The sequence below is a fragment of the Littorina saxatilis genome, linkage group LG5 (assembly GCF_037325665.1).
Source record: "Littorina saxatilis isolate snail1 linkage group LG5, US_GU_Lsax_2.0, whole genome shotgun sequence".
NCBI lineage: Eukaryota > Metazoa > Mollusca > Gastropoda > Littorinimorpha > Littorinidae > Littorina > Littorina saxatilis.
The window spans coordinates 2,687,869-2,713,282 of record NC_090249.1 but is presented as its reverse complement, the minus strand read 5'-3'; the positions used below and the strand labels follow the sequence as shown (position 1 = coordinate 2,713,282).

The following is a 25,414-nucleotide window of genomic DNA, read 5'->3' as shown; positions in this document are numbered from 1 at the left end:
ACACACACACACACACTGCATACACCACGACCCTCGTCTCGATTCCCACTCTATGTTAAAACATTTACCGTAGTCAAAACTTGACTACATGTAAAAATGACTAACATGTTGACGCTTCAGTATTGAAAGGCCAGGAGTATCGGTTTCGACACCATGGTAACGTTGCAAGGGGGTTCGTGAAAATAATCATTTAATCTACATTTTACAGCACTTGAAAAAGAAGAGAGCAAATCTTCGATAGAGCTGTGGCTGTGTGCTCTACCATTCACAGGAAAGGGTGGTATTATGATTGTAATGTCATGACTATATGAGATGATGATTCACACTCTCATCTGGCAGCCTTTTCTATTGACAAATACTTCAGTTCAGGAAAGCAGGAAAGTGAATGCTTAAATTGTTATGAATATGAGTTATTTTATGCTCTCGATTCGTTAACTGAGCATAAATAACTTAATTGTCATGGATATCAGTCGATTCACGTTTTCCTCTGGAAGACATTTGTCTTTGGTATTTTAGCTGACAAATACTTCACTTTAATAAGTGTTATTGAGCAGGAAAGTGACTGCTTAGATTGTTACGAATGTGAGCTGCTTCGCGGCTCTCTCACTACGTTTTTCCTTTAGCTGACAAACTATCCACTTAAATTAAGCTAATGGGAAAATTAAAATTATTGTGAAAATGAATTAATCCGCACTCTCACCTGGTGTGAAAGGAGATCACAGGTTTCAAGCCGAAGGAGATCCACACCCACACACATCCAAGTTTCAAGCATTGTGAACATGCATGCTCTTGTATAAGGGGTGTGTTAAAACTGATCTGAAAACGAAAGTCTCATCTTCAAAAGGTCGTCGTTTTGCCAGCAAACACTGTGTTACTTATGCCTTACATTATCCCTTATGTAGGCCATGTTGACAAAGAAAACTGACTTTTAGTTATTACCACTGACACTTGTGTTCAAAGGCTGTGATTATCTTTGATTGGCGAGGCACAGGACGTAAGCATGAAAAACACGTTCTCTCTGAACTTCCCTGTGCGTGGGTGAGGGCTGTCTGTACATGTGCGTTTCCCGGACAGGGCCTCAGACCTTGTCAAGTATGCTTCTTGTTACAATATTGAATGATTTCTTTGACAGCAATAGCTCCTTTCACTGCATTTACGAAACTGACTGGCGGTTAGCCACAGTTATCAACCATAGTGGTGGTAGTAATACTATTTTAATTGATATGCACCGCGTACCGGCCTCGCGAAACGACTGCTATATAGCTCTTGTGTGAAGATATAAAGAGTGTGTGACAAAAACGTTTTGATCGAGAAAACTTCTGAAGAGCCGTTGTCACGAACTGGAAACTCTGGATGAACAATCCTTCTCATTGCGGTCAATGCGCATGCCGGCTAACATGGGGAGATTAATCAAGTCGTGAACAACCTAACCCTAACCCTTACCCTAACCTTTACCCTAATCCTAACCCTAATCCTAACCCTAACCCGTTCGGTCAAAGGGTCGCATTTTTTAGTCCAAGATTGGCGCATACGCATTGACCGCAATGAGAAGGATTGTTCAGCAGAGACGGGCGCTGTGGCGGGGTGGTAAGACGTCGGCCTCTTAATCAGAAGGTCGAGGGTTCGAATCCCGGTCGCGGCCGCCTGGTGGGTTAAGTGTGGAGATTTTTCCGATCTCCCAGGTCAACTTATGTGCAGACCTGCTAGTGGCTTATCCCCCTTCGTGTGTACACGCAAACACAAGACCAAGTGCGCACGGAAAAGATCCTGTAATCCATGTCAGAGTTCGGTGGGTTATAGAAACACGAAAATATCCAGCATGCTTCCTCCGAAAGCGGCGTATGGCTGCCTTAATGGCGGGGAAAAAACGGTCATACACGTACAATTCCACTCGTGCAAAAAACACGAGTGTACGTGGGAGTTTCAGCCCACGAACGCAGAAGAAGAAGAAGAAGAAGTTCAGCAGAGGTTTCAGTTTGGGACACCGTCGTGAATCTCTTGTAATCACGGAATTATTATTTTATTCACCTTTGCGCAGTCTAAAAGGGCAAAGGTAAGCTGCTCTTGTTTGTTGTTTGTGTTAAGAGGGTCAGTCGTCGAATTGACCTTGAAGAAAAACACGCACGCACTCACGCGCGCCCACAGACACACAGACTCACACGCCCGCACGCCCACACGCATGCATGCGCTCACACACACACACACCCCACACACTCACGCACGGCGTACTGGCACGCACACACACACACACTGACACACACACACACACACACACACACACACACACACACACACACACACACACACACACTGACACCAAAACAAAACAGAAACGAAACACACCAACCATCAAACAAACAAGCTCTAGACCAAATGTTGTAACAATCATCTGATTTTTATTGTAATTAAGCCCGGACATTGAAGAAAATGCCTCCTTGTTATGCAACAGAGAGAACTCGCAAGTCGGAAGACGCCTCCTTCGATCAAAGACAAGCGGGTTTTGCAACGCAGACTAATGTTTGAATATATATGATCATGCTTTCACAATCGGGTTCAGATTGACTTGAAAGCAAAACAAAACTGAACAATTTAGTATTTCGACAGCGAGAAACTTCAAAGGCTAACTTCAATGCAAATCATCCCTTTGTTGTTGTTCCAAAATCGTATGCCCTGATCTTAAATGAGTTATTTGCTTGTTAGGAATACTGAGGGACTGTCTTCCCGATGATTCTTTTCTCTCTGTTTATTCTTATTTTATTTGGTTGACCTTTTCCCTGTTAATTTCTTTGTGTATAGTGTCTATTATTGAAGTTTAAAGAACAAACACTAGCAAGCCGGTGTAACACGAAATTTTTACTCCACGAAAAATTTACTCCGCAGTAAATATTTCGTACAAAATTCTTACTCCGAGTACACTTTTCGTACGAGAAAAGAACTCCCCAAGGCACGAAAAAATTACTCCCTCCACGAAATTTTTACTCCCCATTTTTACATTTAGTCAAGTTTTGACTAAATGTTTTCGAGACGAGGGTCGTGGTGTATGTGTGTGTGTCTGTCTGTGTGTGTGCGTAGAGCGATTCAGACTAAACTACTGGGCCGATCTTTATGAAATTTGACATGAGAGTTCCTGGGTATGATATCCCCGGACGTTTTTTTCATTTTTTCGATAAATACCTTTGATGACGTCATATCCGGCTTTTTGTAACTTTCACTGCCTTTTGCACTAGCGGCGGACTACGTTCAGTTTCATTCTGTGAGTTCCACAGCTTGACTAAATGTAGTAATTTCGCCTTTCGCGACTTGTTTACATTTAGTCAAGTTTTGACTAAATGTTTTAACATAGATGGGGAATCGAGACGAGGGTCGTGGTGTATGTGTGTGTGTGTGTCTGTGTGTGTGTGTGTGTGTGTGTGTGTGTGTGTGTGTGTGTGTGTCTGTCTGTGCGCGTGTGTGTGTAGAGCGATTCAGACTAAACTACTGGACCGATCTTTATGAAATTTGACATGAGAGTTCTGTGGAATGATATCCCCGGATACCTTTTTCCTTTTTGCAATAAATGTCTTTGATGACGTCATATCCGGCTTTTTGTAAAAAGTTGAGGCGGCACTGTCACACCCTCATTGTTCAATCAAATTGATTGAAATTTTGGCCAAGCAATCTTCGACGAAGGCCGGACTTCGGTATTGCATTTCAGCTTGGTGGCTTCAAAATGAATTAATGACGTTGGTCATTAAAAATCTGAAAATTGTAAAAAAATATTTTTTTTTATAAAACGATCCAAATTTACGTTCATGTTATTCTTCATCATTTCCTGATTCCAAAAACATATAAATATGTCATATTTGGATTAAAAACAAGCTCTGAAAATTAAAAATATAAAATTTATGATCAAAATTACTCCGGAGTAAATATCTCGTGGGAGTAATTTTCTCGTGTTACACCGGTTTCATTTTTCAGCGATTCAAAGGTATTAGATAGAATATTAAAGTCCTACAGGCACAACATTAAGTCTCTTAAGGAGTGGCCTGAAGGGTATGACAAAAACAAAATCAAATTAAATCAAAACATGTCCATTATCTTTTTATGCGGCCAATTATCCCAACTGACAGGGGACATCACTCGTCCTTGTCCTTGAACGCCTTGTTCTCTGCTAGGTAGTTTCCCTTCTCTTCATTCACCAGAGACCGAACACAATAAATGTTTTCATGTACCGCAAGTCATGCACTGCTGGGTTATGTTGAACTTCAGCGTTGTAAATTCAGGGACTTTGATGTAATTTGTGTCACCTTGCTTCGTTTGATGCATGCTACAGAGAACCACTGGAATAAAAAACAAGTCGCGTAAGGCAAAAATACAACATTTAGTCAAGCTCAGTCGAACTCACAGAATAAATCTGAACGCACTGCATTTTTTCACAATGACCGTAGTCCGCCGCTTGTGCAAAACGGAGTGAAACTGACGAGCCTGTTCAGCGCGGTAGTCGTTTCGCTGTGTTGCATAGCACGCTTTTCTGTACCTCTCTTCGTTTGAACTTTCTGAGGTGTTTTTAATCCAAACATATCATATCTATATGCTTTTGGAATCAGGAACCGACAAGGAATAAGATGAAATTGTTTTTAAATCGATTTCGGAAATTTAATTTTGATCATAATTTTTATATTTTTAATTTTCAGAGCTTGTTTTTAATCCAAATATAACATATTTATCTGTTTTTGGAATCAGACAATGACGAAGAATAAGATGAAATTAATTGTTTTTGGATCGTTTGATAAAAAAGAAATTTAATTACAAGTTTTCGATTTTTAATGACCAAACTCACTCATTAGTTTTTGAGTCACCAAGCTGAAATGCAATACCAAACCCCGGCCTTCGTCGAAGATTGCTTTGCCAAACTGATTTCAATCAATTTGATTGAAAAATGAGGGTGTGACACTGAGTGCCGCCTCAACTTTTACAAAAAGCCGGATATGACGTCATCAAAGGTATTTATCGAAAAAAGGGAAAAAAGTCCGGGGATATCATTCCCAGGAACTCTCATGTCAAATTTCATAAAGATCGGTTCAGTAGTTTAGTCTGAATCGCTCTACACACACACACGCACAGATAGACACACACACACACATACACCACGACCCTCGTCTCGATTCCCCCTCTATGTTAAAACATTTAGTCAAAACTTGAATAAATGTAAAAATCAGGTACGTGTTGTTCATAAGAAACCGTTGTTGTAATGTTTTAACAGAGGATTATTGATTGCAAATGGCAGGACTGGGATGATCATAATTATACAAACACGCGAAAGATTGTCGGTGTACAGAATGTTTAAAGAATATACTAGGGGGATCCGGGGGCATGCCCCCCCCCCCCCCCCCGGACATTTTTTCTCCAAAGAACCCAAATTGTGCAATATGGTGTCATCTGAGCTCCAAATTTGCCATTAAATTCAGTAAGTTCAGAACCATTATTGCCTCTCCCATTTATTTTTTCGGCGGACACTTTTGCTTTTTCGGCGGAACAAAAAAAACATTTCGGCGGAAATTTGCTTTTCGGCGGACAATTCCCATGCCTGAATTTTGTAGAACCTTATTTGTTGTTAAATATCCATAAGTCTATTCGGAGTGCCCGGCTTCAGTGTTGAATCTGAGATCGCTGTCCATTCACAAAGATTTACTGATTTCATAATTTGAAGAGTATATGAATTGTCGCATGTGCCAGTCTTCACTTGAAGATGAAACCCCTTTTTCTACTTCACAGCCCTGCTCTCGCAGCTCTCAGAGATTTGTATATTCCACAGCAATATTGGAGACATCCCTGTCGTTTTAAGATGGGCTTGTTGGTATCTTCCAGTAAGGCCAAAAAAAAAAAAGGTCTGTTTACGGTAACCCGACCGACCCTAGTACAGTTTTTTCGCGCGACCCTAGATTTTTTTGGCATTTGGGAAAAAAAATAAAAAATCTTGTTTTTTTGGCAAAATAACGTAAAAATATGGTTTTTTTGGAAAAAAAAAAAAAATCCCGACCTACCGACCCTATTTTTTGGGCCTATGTTACCGTAAACAGACCTATTTTTTTGTGCCTAATATATAACTGTTTTAAGGAATCTCGTCATATATTTGTATAAATCATTTCAGAGACTGAATTCGATGTTAGATTAGAGAATGCATATATTATGTATCCATATTGTTCTGTTGTATTGTTACTTATCTGATGTTGTAGGATCCGTCACGTTTGATGTTCTGTGTGTTTATCATGTGTATGTATATCTTTCTTTTTGCCGTGTCACACCCCTTCATATGGGACTATTCTTCTTCTTCTTCTGCGTTCGATGTTGATGGCCGTGCTAAATCCTCAGATCAGTGGCTGCCAGGAAGTCCGCAGTATATGGGACTATGATTTTAATGAATAAACCACCCATCCATCCATCAATCAGTCTATCCATCCATACTGAGAACTCGATGCTTTAGGTGTGGATGGTTCACTGTGATATTCTTGGCCATCAGGGTTTTTAGAATTGTCTTGAATGTCACACGATAAACTTGCCCTACCTGTATATAATTTCAAACACAGAGACTACTTTGTGAACTGTGAAGGGAAATAACCTTGCAAAGGACCCGCATACACTCTAAACTCAAGTGGTTCACTTTAAGAACATCCTGTCTGTAACCAGTTTTCAACACAGTGTGACAAATATAGTACAGGGTGACCAACAAAAATGCCACCCTCTAAAACGCTAATAATTTCAATTTGTGTTCAGCGAATCACTTCATATGTGGTGTACACTAGCTTAAGATGTGGGATAATAATTTCAGCAACTTTCAAGTGTGTACGTCAAGTGGTGTGAATTTGATGAATGTTACAAAAACATATATTTTTCAAATTCGGACATTGCCTCAATGATAAAAGGTTTGACACTGAGCAGCAGCCACACTCATCTGACGTGAACCCTCCGGACACCGTGTAATTGCTGTTTCAACTCATATATTGTCTGAGGATAGTTTTTATGTGCAAGGCCATTCAGAAAACCTTCCAGGTGCAAGTTATATACTTATAGCCTTTTAGTGGGTGGCATGTGTGGGGGTCACCATGTTCTTGGCAATAGACGACTGTTGGAAATAACTCCGTCGGGTGTGTATAGGTTGTGGGAGAGTGACCTTTTCTTGCAAAACCTCCACTGAACAAACAAAGGATGGACCAATCACTAGCGATAGGTCTGTCGGAAACAAGTGCTCTGGTCCACGTGTTTTCAACAGACCCCTTGCTAGTAGTGATTGGTATCCTTAACGGATTATGACTTTATTCAGTTATTCTGCAGAAAAGACAAATGCTGGAGAAAAACCGTTCTTTTCTGCAGCATTTCTGCATAACGTCATCTTTCGCTGAAGCAGCGTTTTTTTCTGCAGCAAAACATTTTACTGCAGTACATGTAAAATTGAAATCAAGAATGCTGCAGTAAAACGGTGCTGTTGTTTTACTGCAGAAAACCCGTTTACATTTTTTCTGCAGCATTTTGTACTGCGGAATGCATGTATAATAGTTTGTTCCGCAGTGTACCAATCAGAAGGCGTACCGTAGCATAAGGGCATTATATTCAATTTCACAATGGCGGCCGAACGTGAACAATTTCTGAAGCAAATCGAACACGAAGTGGACTACTGCGTTCGTCTGGGAAAATGTGACAATGTTGCTGACAGGTTCCATTGTTTAATTTGAAACTTTGAACTTCCGGTGGAAAGGAAGTCAGACAGACAAAATACATTCGCGTCACGCACAACTATTGGTAATTCTGGATGAGTCCATCTCTCGACAGAGGGGGGCTCGCGTGCTCCAATATTATAATGAGCCAGTACAAAATGCTGTAGAAAAAGTGTAAACAGGTTTTCTGCAGTAAAAGAACAGCACCGTTTTACTGCAGGATTCTTGATTTCAATTTTACTGCACAGTAAATTGTTTTGCTCCAGAAAAACCCGTTGCTTCGGCAAACGATGACATTATGCAGAAATGCTGCAGAAAAGACAGTTTTTCTCCAGCATTTGTTTTTCTGCAGAATAACTGAATAATGCCAAAATGCTGAAGAAAAAGTGTAAACAGTTTTTCTCCAGTAAAACAACATCACCGTTTTACTGCAGCATTCTTGATTTCAATTTTACTGCAGTAAAACTGTTTTACTGCAGAAAAAAACATTGCTCTCGCGAAAGATGACATTATGCAGAAATGCTGCAGAAACAAACAGTTTTTCTCCAGCATTTCTGCAGAATAACTGAATAAAGTCATAATCCGCTAAGGATAGATTGGTCCATCCTTTGTGTGTCCCAGGTTTTGCAAGACAGGTCAGTCTCTTCCTCAACACCTACAAACCTGAAGGAGTTATTTCCAAATATGGTCTATAGCAGCATAAAGAAGAGGCGTCCACAGCTAAGTGAATCGAGTTACATGAAGAATTTCACTTGCCTTTTTAGCGTGCATGAAAGGGGACATAAATGAAAATGTAGCAGTTCATTTCATTTCATTTCATTTTCACAATGAAAATGTAGTAGTTCACAAGAAAATGTAGTAGTTCACAAGAAGACATTATTCAGGGGAGATAGGGTTTGCTCTAAAATGTATGTGGTTTATATGAAGACTTAATTATATATATACATGTATATATCCACACACACACACACACACACTAACACACCACATAATATATTGTAAAAAAACCAAACTTTTTTGTTATGCACCTTTAGAAAGTTAAAGGTTTTGTTTTATGTGATAAAAAATACAATACACAATATCAGTAGTATTACCAATCTTTCCTTTTTGGGAGGGTGGGTGTTAGGAGGGGAGTAGGGGGGGGGGGGGTTGGGGGATCATTACTAACAAAGGGCATGAAGCATGAATATCTATCTTTCTGTGTGTGTGTGTGTGTGTGTGTGTGTGTGTGTGTGTGTGTGCGTGCGTGCGTGTGTGTGTGTGTGTGTGTGTGTTAGTGTGTGTGCATGCGTGCGCGCGTCTGCATGCGTGTGTTAGCTTGTTTACGACCATGTCAATGTAATTTGGTTTTCAGGATGTTGTGTTGTTAACGAGAAATGTTTTTTGTTGTTAAATGTTCCTTTTTTAATATTCTAAAAACCAATCCACTGGTTATACAATTAAACCATACATCCATCTCTGGAGGGGAGGGGGTTGGGGTGGGGTGAAAATTATTTCCAAAGAATATGAACGAAGCATCTCTCTCTCTCTCTCTCTCTCTCTCTCTCTCTGTCTCTCTCTGTCTCTCTCTCTCAGCGCAGCTGGTCGCAAACATGTCATTTAAAGCTGCAAAGAGGGCATTAACAAAATACAGAACAGCATATAATATAAAGCATCATAACATGCAAAACAAACAAATCCTCTTTAGCAACTCTAGCAGAAGTGCTTATAATTATAGGCATACAATGATACAGACACAGATACCACAGTCTCTTCTTATGGCACTGCAACATTAGAGCATAATTTGATTACATCCACATGATCAACTGTACAGAAATGGCACGAGCATTTAGTGATTTACAATCATGTCCTTCGAATATATATACACAACATGAGAAGGCGTTTACCTGCAAGACAACAGCATTGCGCACCACTGGGTGTTCCCTTGGGTCACATTTACATGGACATATACATGAAATGCTGCCAGTAACCTGATAAAAACTGTTATTTTTTGGTTACTTTAGAGTTAATAATTGTTGGCAGTCTTCACTTCTGAGTATAATACACACGTATTAGAAAGGATATTATCTCATCCGAAATCAAGCAAAACTAAAATCATTTGAAAATTACAAAAACATACACTTGTTCTCCTTTACAATAGATACTCTTTTGCGCCTTTGTTTTTTCTTTCTTTTTTGGGGGGGAGTGGGGCGAGGTGTAATTCATTCTCTCTCTCTCTCTTGCATTGCAGGTAATGTTTTCATGTAACCTTTTTTTTTTCCTAGTCATAGTTGTAGTAAAATAGTTTAGTACCTCTTTAGGGCCATCAGGGCCAGATGCAAAAAAGCATCTATGCTTATTCTTGTCACCCTCGAAAAATAAAGATTTGTCATTGTCATTGTCTCTCTCTCTCTCTCTCTCTCTCTCTCTCTCTCTCTCTCTCTCTCTCTCTCTCTCTCTCTCTCTCTCTCTCTCTCTCTCAATCTTTCATAGAATCCCTTTCTCCTTCTCTCTCTCCTACATCTGATTGACTTTGTTCAGTTGCTTTCTATTCAAGTTAGCAATGTGTACTCAACAATTGCTTGATTTTAAAAATGCTGCAGTCAGAGACGCCCATAAAGCACCAAACTTAAAGTATTATGATGATACATCAACATGTAGTTGAACGTCACCAAAAAACACACAAAAAGACAATAAACAATAAAAAAACAACAAGATTATGATCAACAAGATTATATATTATATTATTCTGAAAACTCAGGGGCAAGACACACACACACACACACACACACACACACACACACACACACACACGCACTAAAACGCAAGTACGCATGCTTAAGATTTTCTGTGCATTGCATGTTAAAGGAGTAGCTTAATTATGTGTAAAATAATACTTTGAGTGTTGATTCCAGTTTTCATTATTCTGGAGCACTGTTTTCAGTAAAGTTTTAACAGACCAGGTGATCAGCCTTAAATGTACACACTGCACAAAAGCGATACAAAAATACATCAAAACATGTTTTTGCAAAATCAAATGAATACATACATGAAAACAAACAAACAATTTAGTTACATTGTAACCAACATTGTGAGCCTTCTCGAATACATCGTCATTGTTGACACAAAACCAAGTTCAATTTAAATTCAGTCAGCTGATCGAGTAGAAATGGATTTTCCGCAGAAATGTTGTGGCGCCAATAGCTCCATATAAATGATGGCTATTCACAGTATAGTCACAAAGCAGAAATCCTCATAGAAGGCGTGAAATCTGTTTGCTTAAACAACACTCAATATATAAAACACAGTCAGAATCGTTCCACAACAGCTATACCGTCAGTCTGGATTTCGCGTGATCAATTGCTTCTTACCAAACTGTCCGACAGGACAGAGGTCTTGGTGTTGTGGTGGGTGCCTGGCACCTGAGACCACGGAGTACACACGGCACTGCAGGGCTATTTCTAATCCAGGCTTTGACGCTCTCTTGGAGCAGAAAGAACTCATCACCTAACCTAGGTGGTGGGTTCAAGTGCTAGTCTTTCGGATGAGACGAAAAACCGAGGTCCCTTCGTGTACACTACATTGGGGTGTGCACGTTAAAGATCCCACGATTGACAAAAGGGTCTTTCCTGGCAAAATTGTATAGGCATAGATAAAAATGTCCATCAAATACCCGTGGGACTTGGAATAAAGTGAAAAAAATTTCCATCTCACACGGCATTAAGTCTCAGGAAAACATGAATACACGCATGCAGGAAAAAAAAAAATATGGGTAGCGCCGTATGTATGGCAGCTCGCTTTCCCCGGGGAGAAAGCAGCCCGAATTTCTGTGAGGGTAACCTCACTGGACTGTACATCTTATCCAATCCAATCCAATCCAATCAAACAAAAACTGAACAAATCACAAATAAACAAATCAAATAAACAAAGGGAAGGAAGCGCTCTAAATGCAGAGGACGTGTTATGGAGTAAGCGAACAAATATACGGAACCAATCTCCTGGCACCTGAGAGACTGCATTGAAATGAACAAGCGACTTTTATCATCATTTCATTTGTTTAAGATTCTCACAAATAAACACACACACAAATTAAAAAAACAAGCTTGACGGACATGTTTGCATAGAATTAACTAAACTACCAAGCTGTTCACATTGCAGTCAATTAAAGGCTTCATGTTATACAGACCCATCATATTTCCCTCCCAAATGACAAAAAAACAAGTCGCGTAAGGCGAAAATACAATATTTAGTCAAGTAGCTGTCGAACTCACAGAATGAAACTGAACGCAATGCCATTTTTCAGCAAGACCGTATACTCGAAGCATCGTCAGTCCACCGCTCATGGCAAAGGCAGTGAAATTGACAAGAAGAGCGGGGTAGTAGTTGCGCTAAGAAGGATAGCACGCTTTTCTGTACCTCTCTTTGTTTTAACTTTCTGAGCGTGTTTTTAATCTAAACATATCATATGTATATGTTTTTGGAATCAGGAACCGACAAGGAATAAGATGAAAGTGTTTTTAAATTGATTTGGACAATTTAATTTTGATAATAATTTTTATATATTTAATTTTCAGAGCTTGTTTTTAATCCGAATATAACATATTTATATGTTTTTGGAATCAGCAAATGATGGAGAATAAGATAAACGTAAATTTGGATCGTTTTATAAATTTTTATTTTTTTTTACAATTTTCAGATTTTTAATGACCAAAGTCATTAATTAATTTTTAAGCCACCAAGCTGAAATGCAATACCGAACCCCGGGCTTCGTCGAAGATTACTTGACCAAAATTTCAACCAATTTGGTTGAAAAATGAGGGCGTGACAGTGCCGCCTCAACTTTCACGAAAAGCCGGATATGACGTCATCAAAGACATTTATCAAAAAAATGAAAAAAACGTATGGGGATTTCATACCCAGGAACTCTCATGTCAAATTTCATAAAGATCGGTCCAGTAGTTTAGTCTGAATCGCTCTACACACACACACACAGACAGACACACACACACACACACACACACACACACACACACACACACATACACCACGACCCTCGTCTCGATTCCCCCCTCTACGTTAAAATATTTAGTCAAAACTTGACTAAATATAAAAAGAAGAAAACTACAACAGAAACCCTTGTTTTTGACGTGTTTATTTAGTGGACTGGAGATCACAGGCATCCCCCTAAATTTAAGATGTCTTTTTTTGTCAAATGTTTCAAATGTAAATAAAACGGAACATCTCACAGTAGCTAGAACTAACAAAAACAATGTTAGTGGGGCTGTAATTAGGACAATAAGGCTCCACGGCACCGATTTCAGGACCCTGACTGCTCACTTGGCAATACAAATGAAACACTTTGGCTCTGTGAGTTAAAAAAAAAAACCAGAACAAGTCGCGTAAGGCGAAAATACAATATTTAGTCAAGTAGCTGTCGAACTCACAGAATGAAACTGAACGCAATGCCATTTTTCAGCAAGACCGTATACTCGTAGCATCGTCAGTCCACCGCTCATGGCAAAGGCAGTGAAATTGACAAGAAGTGCGGGGTAGTAGTTGCGCTAAGAAGGATAGCACGCTTTTCTGTACCTCTCTTTGTTTTAACTTTCTGAGTGTGTTTTTAATCCAAACATATCATATCTATATGTTTTTGGAATCAGGAACCGACAAGGAATAAGATGAAAGTGTTTTTAAATTGATTTCGACAATTTAATTTTGATAATAATTTTTATATATTTAATTTTCAGAGCTTGTTTTTTAATCCGAATATAACATATTTATATGTTTTTGGAATCAGCAAATGATGGAGAATAAGATAAACGTAAATTTGGATCGTTTTATAAAATTTTTTTTTTTTACAATTTTCAGATTTTTAATGACCTCATTAATTAATTTTTAAGCCACCAAGCTGAAATGCAATACCGAAGTCCGGGCTTCGTCGAAGATTACTTGACCAAAATTTCAACCAATTTGATTGAAAAATGAGGGCGTGACAGTGCCGCCTCAACTTTCACGAAAAGCCGGATATGACGTCATCAAAGACATTTATCAAAAAAATGAAAAAACGTTCGGGGATTTCATACCCAGGAACTCTCATGTCAAATTTCATAAAGATCGGTCCAGTAGTTTAGTCTGAATCGCTCTACACACACACACAGACAGACACACACACACGCACATACACCACGACCCTCGTTTCGATTCCCCCTCGATGTTAAAATATTTAGTCAAAACTTGACTAAATATAAAAAAGAGCAAATGCTCATGAATACATGTACAACTCATTTTTATCATACGTATTTGGATACATGCAATGTGAATCAGAGGCAATTTATCTGCTGCTCAAGCTCCACAAATGTTCAATAAAATAATCATCATTTCCTACTTTTTGACCCCAGCTATGAACTTAAATTTAGACCAGGATCAATACAATCAGTATAGGGATAGAGTACAGTCATGGAACCCTGAAAGTGTGAGAAGCTCTGGCTTTAAAAACGTCCAAGAAAATCTTCTTCTACCTTCTTCTTCGTTCATGGGCTGAAACTCCCACGTTCGCTCATGTTTTTGCATGAGTGAGTTTTTACGTGTATGACCGTTTTTACCATGCCATTCAGGCAACCATACACCCATTTCGGGGGAGTCTGAGAGAATGATAATAGTCTGTATTCATTTTGTTGACACAAACATTACCCTGCTGTGTCCTTGAAATTTGGCTAGGGCAAACAAGCTTGTATATCTGACTTTGCTGTGACCTGGAAATTTCTTTAAGGTAAACTAACCTGTGATTTTTCTGAAGGGCATCACATCCCATAAGTGTGTACAGTTTCAAAGTTGTACCTTTAAATATGTATTAGAAATTGATAATGTTTTCATTTTGTGTACGCCAACATGACCCCCGCTGTAACCTAACAACATCAGAGAAATCCTCAAATGACAGCTTTCAGTGCTCTTTACAAAGACTCTCCCGATGCCCAGGTGATTCAAAAGCGGAACAGAACAGCCTAAAATGCCTCTGAAATGAACACACTACATATATACAACTGTAACACCTCTCAGTTTGGCAGGCTATATCTGTTGCAGATTTCACCTTCTGACACACAATTCCTGGTGTCCGGTGGAGTGAAAACAATCCAAAACCATTTCATGCACAGTAACTTGGCCTGAGCGAGCAGCTTTCAGACATGGAGTTTAGCTGCGATATAAGCTCATGGCCAAAGAATCAGACCTGGACCAACTGCTTTGGCAATGTTAGTACCAGGATGGGGTAGGGCAACAGGTGGAAGTGTTGTCTCCACCCATTGTGTCCTATGTGAGCATCATGCAATGAACAGCCCTGACGCTATACGCATTAGCTACAACCCCTATGTCTGAAGTGTTGTCTCCACTAGAACCACCCATTGTGTCCTATGTGAGCATCATGCAATGAACAGCCCTGACGCTATACGCATTAGCTACAACCCCTATGTCTGAAGTGTTGTCTCCACTAGAACCACCCATTGTGTCCTATGTGAGCATCATGCAATGAACAGCCCTGACGATATACGCATTAGCTACAACCCCTATGTCTGAAGTGTTGTCTCCACTAGAACCACCCATTGTGTCCTATGTGAGCATCATGCAATGAACAGCCCTGACGCTATACGCATTAGCTACAACCCCTATGTCTGAAGTGTTGTCTCCACTAGAACCACCCATTGTGTCCTGTGGGAGCATAATGTAATCAACCTACGCGCTATAGGCACTAGCTACTGGACGGGACCCCCTATAAAGCATGGAAGCCCCTGGGCTTATTGGGGGCCTTGGTAGCTCAGGTGGTAGAGCACTGGACTTGTGATCCTAAGGTGACGGGGTTCGAATCCAGGCCGGGACGGGTCAAATTTTTGTGCAGACTCAGAGACAGTATCCGTGTCCCACCCCCGTGTCACCACAGTGGCACATAAAAGACCTTGGTCATTCTGCCATACGTGCAGGTGGCGGATTACTCCTAAACACGCATACACCTGTGTATCTCATCTACAGTCGGGGTAACACCTGGGAACATGCCCCTATTAGTTTCAACACCTGCAAAAAACGAGAGGGCTGGAAACAGATGTGTTGGGCCTGCATAGCGCATGTGCTTCTCAGCAAACCAGCGTACAAAACAACTATTCACAATCCTCATATCGAGCATTTGACGAGTATATTAATGTCACACACGTGATTCGCTGGTCACTTTACAATACTTGTTTGAGCCTTTCGTTCTGCCCTGCTCTGCCTTCTTTGCACTGTCCTCTTCCATTGAGAAAGCCTTGTTATCAGACACAAATTCATTGGAGTCGGAAGAATCTGAAGATTCAAGTCCGTTTTTCTTGGCCAGGAGAGGCAGAATGTCTGAGGACAAACGTTTCACTGCATGGTTTGCTGAGTGTTTTGATCGTGAAACTCCCATGTCACTGACAACAGAACCATTCACATGATCAGAAACACTGTGCTTCGGTTCATATGTTGGTGCGGTTTCACTCTTTCTGTGAACTTCTGTTTTATCCTCAAAGCCCTCATTTTCCACAGTTTGTCCAAAGCCTGCTTCATTCTCAGTGGGTTTTGATTCAGTAATTTCAAAAGACGGGTTGATGGCAGAAAATATTTCATGTGGTTGTTTAGACTGCCCCACTTTGGTTTTCTTGGCTACCAGACTTTCAGTTGAAGACTTATCAGTCTCGCCATCAGTCTCCTTGGCACTCTCGGATTCAAAACCACTTTCAAACTCACCCGAGAGGCGGATGGAATCTCTGTTGGATTTGCTGCTGCTCGTTTTAGGCGAGTCGTTGCCTTCTGAATGCGAGAGGTTTGGATTAGAATCGAGATCAGATTTCCACTCGCACCCCTGTGATGCAAGCAGGATATCCTCTATACTGGACATGTCTTGCTGGGGCAACTGAGGCCGAGACAGTGGAGAGCTGGCAATGGCTGCTTCAGAGTCCCATTCAGGTTCAGCACACCGCTCTGCCTTCACAAGACCTTCTACAGCATCATGCTTCTGGGTGTCCCTGCTGCTTGCACTTTCTGCACCCTTAACCTCAGCACTTGCAGAAACCAATGCCTGCGTGTCAGCTGTCTTTTGCGTATCGACAGCAGGATGTCCATTGCTTGCTTCCTGAGATCTCTTGGAGCTGTTTGCTGCAAGAAGAATGTCTTCAACACACAGCTGGGCTTCTGTCTCTCCATCGGGATTAACATCTACATCCAAATGAGAGTCTGTGTTGCTGTCAATCACTGTCTGAGGAGTTTCAAAGATTTCATCAGGATACACATCAGCATGAGAATTTTCCTGAGGGTCAATATCATCTCTGTGTGAACTGTCAGCAGACATGGCACGAGTCCTAGCCGCATCATCTGATGGACCCACATCAACAGCATCCACAGCAGAGATAGCTGGAGAAAGACTAAATGCTTGAAGGATTTCTTCAATACTGGGTTTCTCAGAGGAGATCTGTGGATCCTGCTGTGGTGAGTCTCTTGCCTTGGAAGCTGGAGGAAGACTGTCACCAGGAGCAACTGTGCTGCCCATAGGGAATTTGTTAAAGGCAAGAACGATTTCATCCGCACTGGGTCCCACAGGCGAGCTCGGTAAACGATGCTGTGGTAAGTCTGATTCGCGTGATGGGGCACCTTGCTGCAACATGGCAGCCACGGCCAATGGCAAGGGCTTCTTGTTGGCTACATGCCTGTCAGAGCCAGGGTTCTGTCGTGAAAGGGTAGGCACCTGCATGCTGATCTTGATGTCATTTGAATCAAGATGTTCTGCTTCATCCACCTCCGTGTCGAGCCCCTCGACTTCTCGCTCTTCATGGCCAACTTCAGAGGCAGCGCTCTTGCTCTCCCCTTCATCTTCCTCCGTCTCTCCTTCCTCTGCTTCTTCTTCCTCCAGGTCTTCCTCCTCCTCTTCCTCCAAGTCTTCCTCCTCTTCGTCTTCTTCCATGTCCCGTTCTCCAGCAAACTGGGATGAGTAGCGTTTATCTACAGAATATCTGGAGACGTTCACCGCTGCTTGTCTGCCGGCTGTGCCACGGCTAGCCTGACTGTTGTCTGCAGACTCAGTGTTGGAACTCTGACTCTGGTAGCGCGAGTTGGTTCTGTCTGTGGCGCTTCCTTCGTCCACTCTGTACTCCCCTTCTTCAACACTTTGGCTGACCTCCTCACTGTCCTCAGCCCCTTCTTGGTCACTCAGGTCGCCGGCTGGAGAAAAAAAAAACAAGGAAATGAGAACACAATCATAATAAATGTACTTGTGAACACTTTGATAAACATGGCTAACAAACATTTAAGAACAGTGCAATGAAAACTTACTTGAAGCCTATGGAATACAAATGCACAAGCGTGTGTGTGTGTGTGTGTGTGTGTGTGTGTGTGTGTGTGTGTGTGTGTGTGTGTGTGTGTGTGTGTGTTGTGTGTGTGTTGTGTGTGTGTGACTCAGACCTGGGTACCCCTGTTTTGCACTTGGGAGTATTCTCAGACAAAAATATTAGTGTAGTCCAAACAGCATGTTAACATCCATGATTCAAACATGTTTTAGACACATCCGTCCTACCATTAATTAGGTTTACCAATTCATTTAAGGGGCTAGTGCCACCTAGCGGAGGGTGTATTTTTTGTTATTTTTGTCTAGCTGCCATTTATCAGTCAAAATGTTTGAAACTTGGGCAAGACATCAATCTTAAGAGTATTGTTTTCTGCTATATGAGTATTTTGTTGTTAATAAAACAAGAAGAGCAAACGCTCGATCGAGTCACTTTCGCAGTTCTGAATATTATATGAGGCATCAGATGGACAGGAAGAAATTGCTATTCACAACACAATACAGATGTAAATAATTTGATGTAAAGAATAATCCTATAAAGTTTGAATCAAATCCGATGAATAGTTTCAGAGATATGATATTTCAATTTTTTTCCTTCAAGACATACCTGTGACCTTGAAAAAGGTCAAAGGTCACCAAAGCAGACGTCAAAGTGTAGAGGTCACTGGGAGTCACGTTCACATAAAATTTGAGCCCGGTCACTTTTATAGTTTCCGAGAAAAGCCCAACGTTAAGTTGTGTGTTGCCGAACAGAAAAGGCTAGTTATCTCCCTTGTTTTTCTGATAACGTTCGTAAAAGGCTACAGATGTAAATACTTTGATGTAAAGAATAATCCTACAAAGTTTCAATCACATCCGATGAACTTTGTCAAAGATATAAAATGTCTAATTTTTCCTTTGACGCTGACCTGTGACATTGAAAAAGGTCAAAGGTCAACGAAACCATCGTTAAAGTGTAGAGGTCATTGGAGGTCACGACTAAACAAAATATGAGCCCGATCGCTTTGATAGTTTCCGAGAAAAGTCCAACCTTAAGGTGGTGTCTACGGACGGCCGGCCGTCCGGCCGGCCGGACAGACTAACACTGACCGATTACATAGAGTCACTTTTTCTCAAGTGACTCAAAAATTGAAGCAATTGTGAAGAATATTGTCTTAATATGCTCTTTTTAGTAACACAAAATAAGGAGTTAGTTTTGACACAATGTTTTCACACACACTCCCTTTTCACACTAGTTCTTTTTTTCTATGGTTGATGTGATTTGTTAGCTGGATACTTACAGACAGGAAAGTGGAAATATCCATCAGTCTATAAAGTGTGATAAGTCAAATAATCATATAATATTAAATATGAAAATAAATATATGAAACGAAAACTTGGGTTCTTTATTGATTTCAGTCATTTCCTTCTGTAAGGATCCAGATAATTACAAGACCAAACAGCATGCACAATTGTAAACCTCTATTCATAAAAAGAAAATAATAAGTGTAAAAAGAAGCTCATTCATGTATTTTCAAAAAATATTCTTCAAAATTGCTTCAATCTTTTTTAACAACAATTTACCCATATAGGAGAAAACTATACTCTATGATTGATGTCTTGCCCAATTTTCAAAAATTTTGACTGATGGATGGAAGCTATAGACAAAAATTACAAAAAATACACCTTCCGCTAGGACTGGTACTGGCCCCTTAAACAACTCTTCTTTTAATGTTTACTGACAAAAACTGTAATCATGTGTCAAAATATTGGATCGGTTTTGGGTGCGCCTGTGAAGAAAAGGAGTATAGAAATATTTCTCCCGTACTGATTGTATTCGAGACATTTATCATGCATACAAAATACGGCAAAATCGTATGTGTTCCGAAGTCTGTTTTAGTGTTTACAGCTCATACAAACAACATTTTTCAGTCAGAACTCATGTACCTGCAGCATCAACTAGAGGCATGTCAATCACACAAGAATGAACACCACTGTCCTGGCTGAGTATTTTGCGGTTGGTGAATCCACGCACATCTCCATTCTGCAGCTGAAACAATGATTTAGAAAATAATACATATAGGAGGTATGCAGTCATGTTCTACTAAGTGATTATAGACGGTGAGTCACCCAGTCCATATGGGAAAAAATCTGAAATTCCTACTGTGACATATAATGCCAAGCTCTTATTGTTCTGACTAATTATTTTAGCTCAGTCAATGAAAAAAAAAGAAGAAAAAAAATCTGAGCTTCCTGGTGCAACAGAATAACAAACTGCAAACTCTTATTGTTCTGACGTTTTGCTCAGACCATGCACACAAAATAACTAAACAAACAAAAAAACAAAAATCATACACTAACACAAAAGCCTTTCAGATTCCTGTTGTGACATAATGAACGGTCACCCTAAACTCTAATTGTTCTGACTTTTTGCTTTGCGGTGCATTCATAACATTGACATAAATTCTGTTAAGTTAAAAGGTCATGAGAGAGACAGATGTGTGTTTTAGTGGTGGACAAGTTCTGCAACACTGGTTGCATTGTACACCACAGGTACAAATGTTCATTACTTTGCCGGTAATGTATTAATGACAGACTGTGAAGGTCATGTTTCTCACTTCACCAGTAAAGAAAGACTGCCATTATAATGTTCACTGTTAAAGATGTTAAATGTTACTTCACTGGGACATATGTGTGTTATTTCACTGGTAAGGATGTCTGTCACTTCACTGGTAAAGATGTTAAACTGTTTCTTCACTGTGAAAGATTTTGTTACTTCACTGGTAAAGTTGTTTGTTACTTTACTGGTAAAGATGTTAAACTGTTACTTCACTGTGAAAGATTTTGTTACTTCACTGGTAAAGTTGTTTGTTACTTTACTGGTAAAGATGTTAAACTGTTACTTCACTGTGAAAGATTTTGTTACTTCACTGGTAAAGATGTTAAACTGTTACTTCACTGTGAAAGATTTTGTTACTTCACTGGTAAAGTTGTTTGTTACTTCACTGGTAAAGATGTTTGCTGGGCTTCACTGGTAAACATAAGTGTTACTTCACTGGTAAAGATGTTTGTTACTTCACTGGTTGAGACATGTGTTACTTCAATGGTAAAGACGTTCGTTACTTCACGGTATAAATGTGTGTTACTTATGTGGTAAGGCAAAAAAAAAAAAAAAAGGTCTGTTTACGGTAACATAGGCCCAAAAAATAGGGTCGGTAGGTCGGGATTTTTTTTTTTATTTATTTTTTCCAAAAAACCATATTTTTACGTTATTTTGCCAAAAAAACAAGATTTTTTTTTTCTCCCCCAAATGCCAAAAAAAAGTCTAGGGTCGCGCGAAAAAACTAGGGTCGGTCGGGTTACCGTACGTAAACAGACCTATTTTTTTTTTGGCCTAAAGATGTGTTTTACTTCACTGGTAAAGATAGGTTGTAGTCACTACATGTATGTTGTTTACTTCAGCGTTAAAGATATGAATGATTGTGTAAATTGTTACTTCACGGCAGGTAACAATGTATTTCACAGGAAAAGATAGACAGTAATCGATTAGCTTGTTATGTACTTCATTTAATAAAGATCATATGAATGATTTTGTTTGTTACTTTACTGGTAAAGACAGACTGGATAAGCCTGTCTTGAATTGGGCGACGTCGACTACCCGATGTATGCTTGGCAAAGCTGTCCACACAGAGCTTTGGCACTGCTTTTTCTGCAAAAAGACTTAGCAAAGTCTCGGCAAAGTCGACTTTGGGTTCAATTAAGGGGCACCTTACAACACGCTCCAAGCAGCATTTGACATACCTTCTTCTTCACTCGAGGTGTTGGAACCATTGCTTCTCTTTCATCACGAGTTCCAAACTTTTCTTTGCTTTTTCTATAACTCTGTGTACATTTCCTGAAAAAAAAGGGAAGCTCCATGTTACTGATGTTGTTCTTTTGCAAGTTTTAAGAAGACATTTCTTATCTGATTTTTTAAGAAAAAAATGACGCTTAACCCTACAGCTGGCAAGTGTAAACTGCCTAAGTGGCAGGCGATTTTTACAATATTCAGTATGGGTGAAATAAGAACAATTTATGAGGAAACAACTGCAGTAAGTATATGATAAGTATATATTTTCTTGAAGCTAATTGAATTGTCTATCCAATGAACACTTTTTTGAATCAGTCTATTTAGTATGGTGGTCATGTGACTCAAGATGGCCGCCAACTAAGTTGACGACTGTAAATGACTACTGACTTAGGACCTAATTTTCTGACAAATAATATACACAATAGTGTAGTTATTATTGATAAGTTTTAGTAAAAAGTATAAGGAACAAGAATAAAAACATTTGAAAGCTGTATATTTATTTATTTTTTTGAAAATTCATGAAATATAAGGCAATCTGCTGATTTTCAAAACGTCTGATTTTTGACAGTCAATCAAAAAAAGTACTTGAAATCAACTTGAATACAAACAGCATATCAAAATAAAATATTTTCTTGAAGCTAAGTAAATTGTCTATGTACTGAGCACATTTATGGGAAAAAATAGTATAGTATGGTGGTCATGTGACTCAAGATGGCTGCCAACTACGTTGACGGCTCAAAGTGACAAGTGAAATAGGCCATCATTTTATGACAAAATAAGAACACATTAGTCCAACTGTTATTGACAAAAATGAGAAAAAAGTAAGGGTAACAGAACAGAACATTTTAAAGATGTAACTTGATTATTCTTCATGAAAATTATAACATAAAAGGTGAAATGCCAAAATAAAAAAAAAATCTGATTTTTGACAGTCAGCCAAGTAAAAATGTCGGATCAAAATAAATGTAACCGTGTTTACTAGAGAACACTGCAAAGTAAAAGGAAGCTTCTGCATTTCTCAAATCAATCTGCATCACCATCCCCTGCAACCTGAAGATCATGTCCTCGACCACGTCCCCCCCTCCCCCTATGACCACGCCCTCCCCCACGCCCCCTCTGTGGCACACGCCTGTAGTGCTCCAGCCTAGGTTCGCACAGTTCATGGCAACCTGCCTCACAGCCAGGGCACCAGTGCCTTGCCCTCTTCCTGCCTCTCCCAGTCCTGTCACTGCACACAACACAGTCCCTTTCTTTCCTGCCTGGGAGGAGGACAATCCGGTGCAGGGGAGCAACTGGTCTCACTGGCTCAGGCTGTACTGGCTGCTGCTGTCCCTGCACTGCACACAGACTTTCCACAATGGAAACCACAAAGTCATACTTGGACATTTGCAGGGCCTCTGGTGTGCTCAATCTGTACACCTCAAAAGCATTGAGCACAGCAATGTCAAGGAGGTTCCTGAAAACCTTCACCCAGTACCGCCTTGTTGCCCTCTCAGCCGCGATATGGCACACCTTTTTGTCACTCAGATCAACCCCTCCCATATGCGCATTGTAGCCAAAGATCATCGCAGGCTTGGTCTTCTCCCTCCCCCTGATCTCCCTCTGTTCATTCCTCGCATTGAAGAAGGTGCTGAGGCAGAGGACCGGTTTTCGCTGGCTGCGTTTTTCCCTGAAGGCCACACAGACTTTTCCTCCTTGCCGGGCAAAAAGAGTCCCCCCAACAGGTGGTCTGGCCTCCTGGATGACAGCCCCAAGTCCTCGCGAGTTGGACCTGACAGTGCCTGTGAGATATGTTTGCACTGCAGAGAGGACGTCAGCAAGTCTTGGCTTGGTGTAGAAATTGTCAGTGAACAAGTGGTATCCTTTGTTTAGAACACTACATACCGTCATCAGGTTCATAACCACGCCATGCGCTTGCCCTTCATCATAGACGACATCAAGTTGTCTCCCAGCGTAGAGGTCGACGTGGCAGACGTAGCCATTGGCGCTGTCACACAGCTGGAACTTCTTGATGCCGAAGCGGGCATGGCGCTTGTTCGGCATGAACTGGATCATGGCACACCTGAAAATGAATGAATGAATTTAGAAACATACACATATTCTCTCTCTCTCTCTCTCACACACACACAAACATGATTATGGCACACCTGAAAATGAATGAATGAATTTAGAAACACACACACATTCTCTCTCTCTCTCTCATTCACACACACACTGACACACAAACATACACACGCATGATCAGGTGTGTTCATTCAATGTGTGAGTGTGCGCGTGATTGTATATATGTATATCTGTTTCTCTTTGTCTCCATGTGTTTCTTTCACTGTTCTTGTAATATTGTGTTGTATGCCTGTCTATCTCTCTCTCTCTCTCTCTTACACACACACACATTGAATGAACATACCTGTTCTTCATCCCGATCATGCTCTCGTCGATGGAGATTTCCCTGCTTGGCTTGTACGCCCTCTTGAAGGCAGCATTTAAGGCGTCAAGGACAGGACGGACCTTATGCCAAGGGTCAAACCCTGGCTCTCCTCTCGGAATGACAGCCCCACTGTTCACATGGAACATCCTCGAAATCAGGAGGAACATCCTCTGGCCCATGGTAGCCCCAAAAAAGGGCATCCGTTGAGACGCTCTTGTTGTCCAATATTTCTGTTGGTCAAGTTTTTTATTGAGCCCCATGTTCAAGGAAAGTCCAAGATACTTCTTGATATCCACGATTGTAATGCCATCTTGAGGCCAGCGCTTCAATCTAGAGTGTGGGTGCATCTGAATCCACAAAACTTGTTCTGGCTGAGCGAGGTAGGTACGGGCGTAAGCGTTTGTATGTCGCACAAGCAATCGCCACATTTCGTCATCGAAAAACAAGCCAAAAAAATCGATGGGATCGCCATTCAATGGTGCATTTTGTGGCCCAGGTTGTCGGACAGTGAAAGCAAAACGACCATTAGCTCTATTTTGATCTGGCTCGGGTTCGACTGGTTCGTCAATGACAACAATCCAGTTGTCCTGTTGTGCTGGAGGGGGTGGTGGGGGGGGCGGGGGTGCGTTGTCATCAGATGCTTCATCAGACTCGTCAGAATTTAATTCCTGGTCTTGATTGTCCCCTACATCGAAGTCAGAATCATCTGACTCGTTTTCACCGTCTTCTTCAGCCCCATCTTCGTCCATGAACACGTCAAACAAGCCTGGTCGATCAGCGCGATTGTCACCGTCCGCCATCTTTTTTGTCTTCATAAACTTTTTTCCAAACCTTTTTTTCTGAGTCTAAATCTTACCAATGCTCCCATTGGGCAAGAGAAACCGAAAGAAGGATGCTTCAGCCAATGGCAAAAAGCGTCTCATTATATAAAGGGACATTACTCTGTTTGCTGTTTCAATGTGAAAGTTCGGCCGATAAGATCGGCCCTAGCATTTTGGGAAGTGTAATTGGGCCGATTTAATCGGCCCTTACCAGCTCTAGGGTTAAGGATGTGTACGTGTAAAAACACAAAAAGACTGGCACACACACACACACACACACACACACACACACACACACACACACACACACACACATACACACACACACAC

General features: G+C 40.6%; 3 protein-coding genes across 4 annotated transcripts in view; 1 reads left to right on the top strand and 2 right to left on the bottom strand.

Moving 5' to 3' along the window:
- LOC138965976 (orexin receptor type 2-like) overlaps positions 1 to 6,231 on the top strand; it is a 15,621-nt gene extending 9,390 nt beyond the window's left edge. Inside the window, exon 4 of the mRNA XM_070338060.1 lies at positions 6,216 to 6,231. Coding sequence (XP_070194161.1) covers positions 6,216 to 6,231 — 16 coding nt within the window. The remainder of the gene's footprint in view (positions 1 to 6,215) is intronic.
- Positions 6,232 to 7,684: 1,453 nt separating this feature from the next.
- LOC138966077 (uncharacterized) overlaps positions 7,685 to 25,414 on the bottom strand; it is a 66,866-nt gene continuing 49,136 nt past the window's right edge. For both annotated transcript variants that reach the window (XM_070338161.1, XM_070338163.1), the window contains exons 16-18: positions 21,787 to 21,880; positions 19,933 to 20,035; positions 7,685 to 17,885 (exon numbers count right to left, since the gene is read on the bottom strand). In XM_070338161.1, the coding sequence (XP_070194262.1) occupies positions 15,859 to 17,885; positions 19,933 to 20,035; positions 21,787 to 21,880 (2,224 nt within the window). In that variant the 3' untranslated portion in view covers positions 7,685 to 15,858. The remainder of the gene's footprint in view (positions 17,886 to 19,932; positions 20,036 to 21,786; positions 21,881 to 25,414) is intronic.
- Positions 21,982 to 25,315, bottom strand: LOC138966076 (piggyBac transposable element-derived protein 4-like). The gene is made up of 2 exons (XM_070338160.1): positions 24,243 to 25,315; positions 21,982 to 23,897 (listed from the first exon to the last, which is right to left on the bottom strand). Exons 1-2 carry the CDS (start codon positions 25,076 to 25,078, stop codon positions 22,859 to 22,861), a joined length of 1,875 nt encoding a protein of 624 aa, XP_070194261.1. The 5' UTR covers positions 25,079 to 25,315; the 3' UTR covers positions 21,982 to 22,858.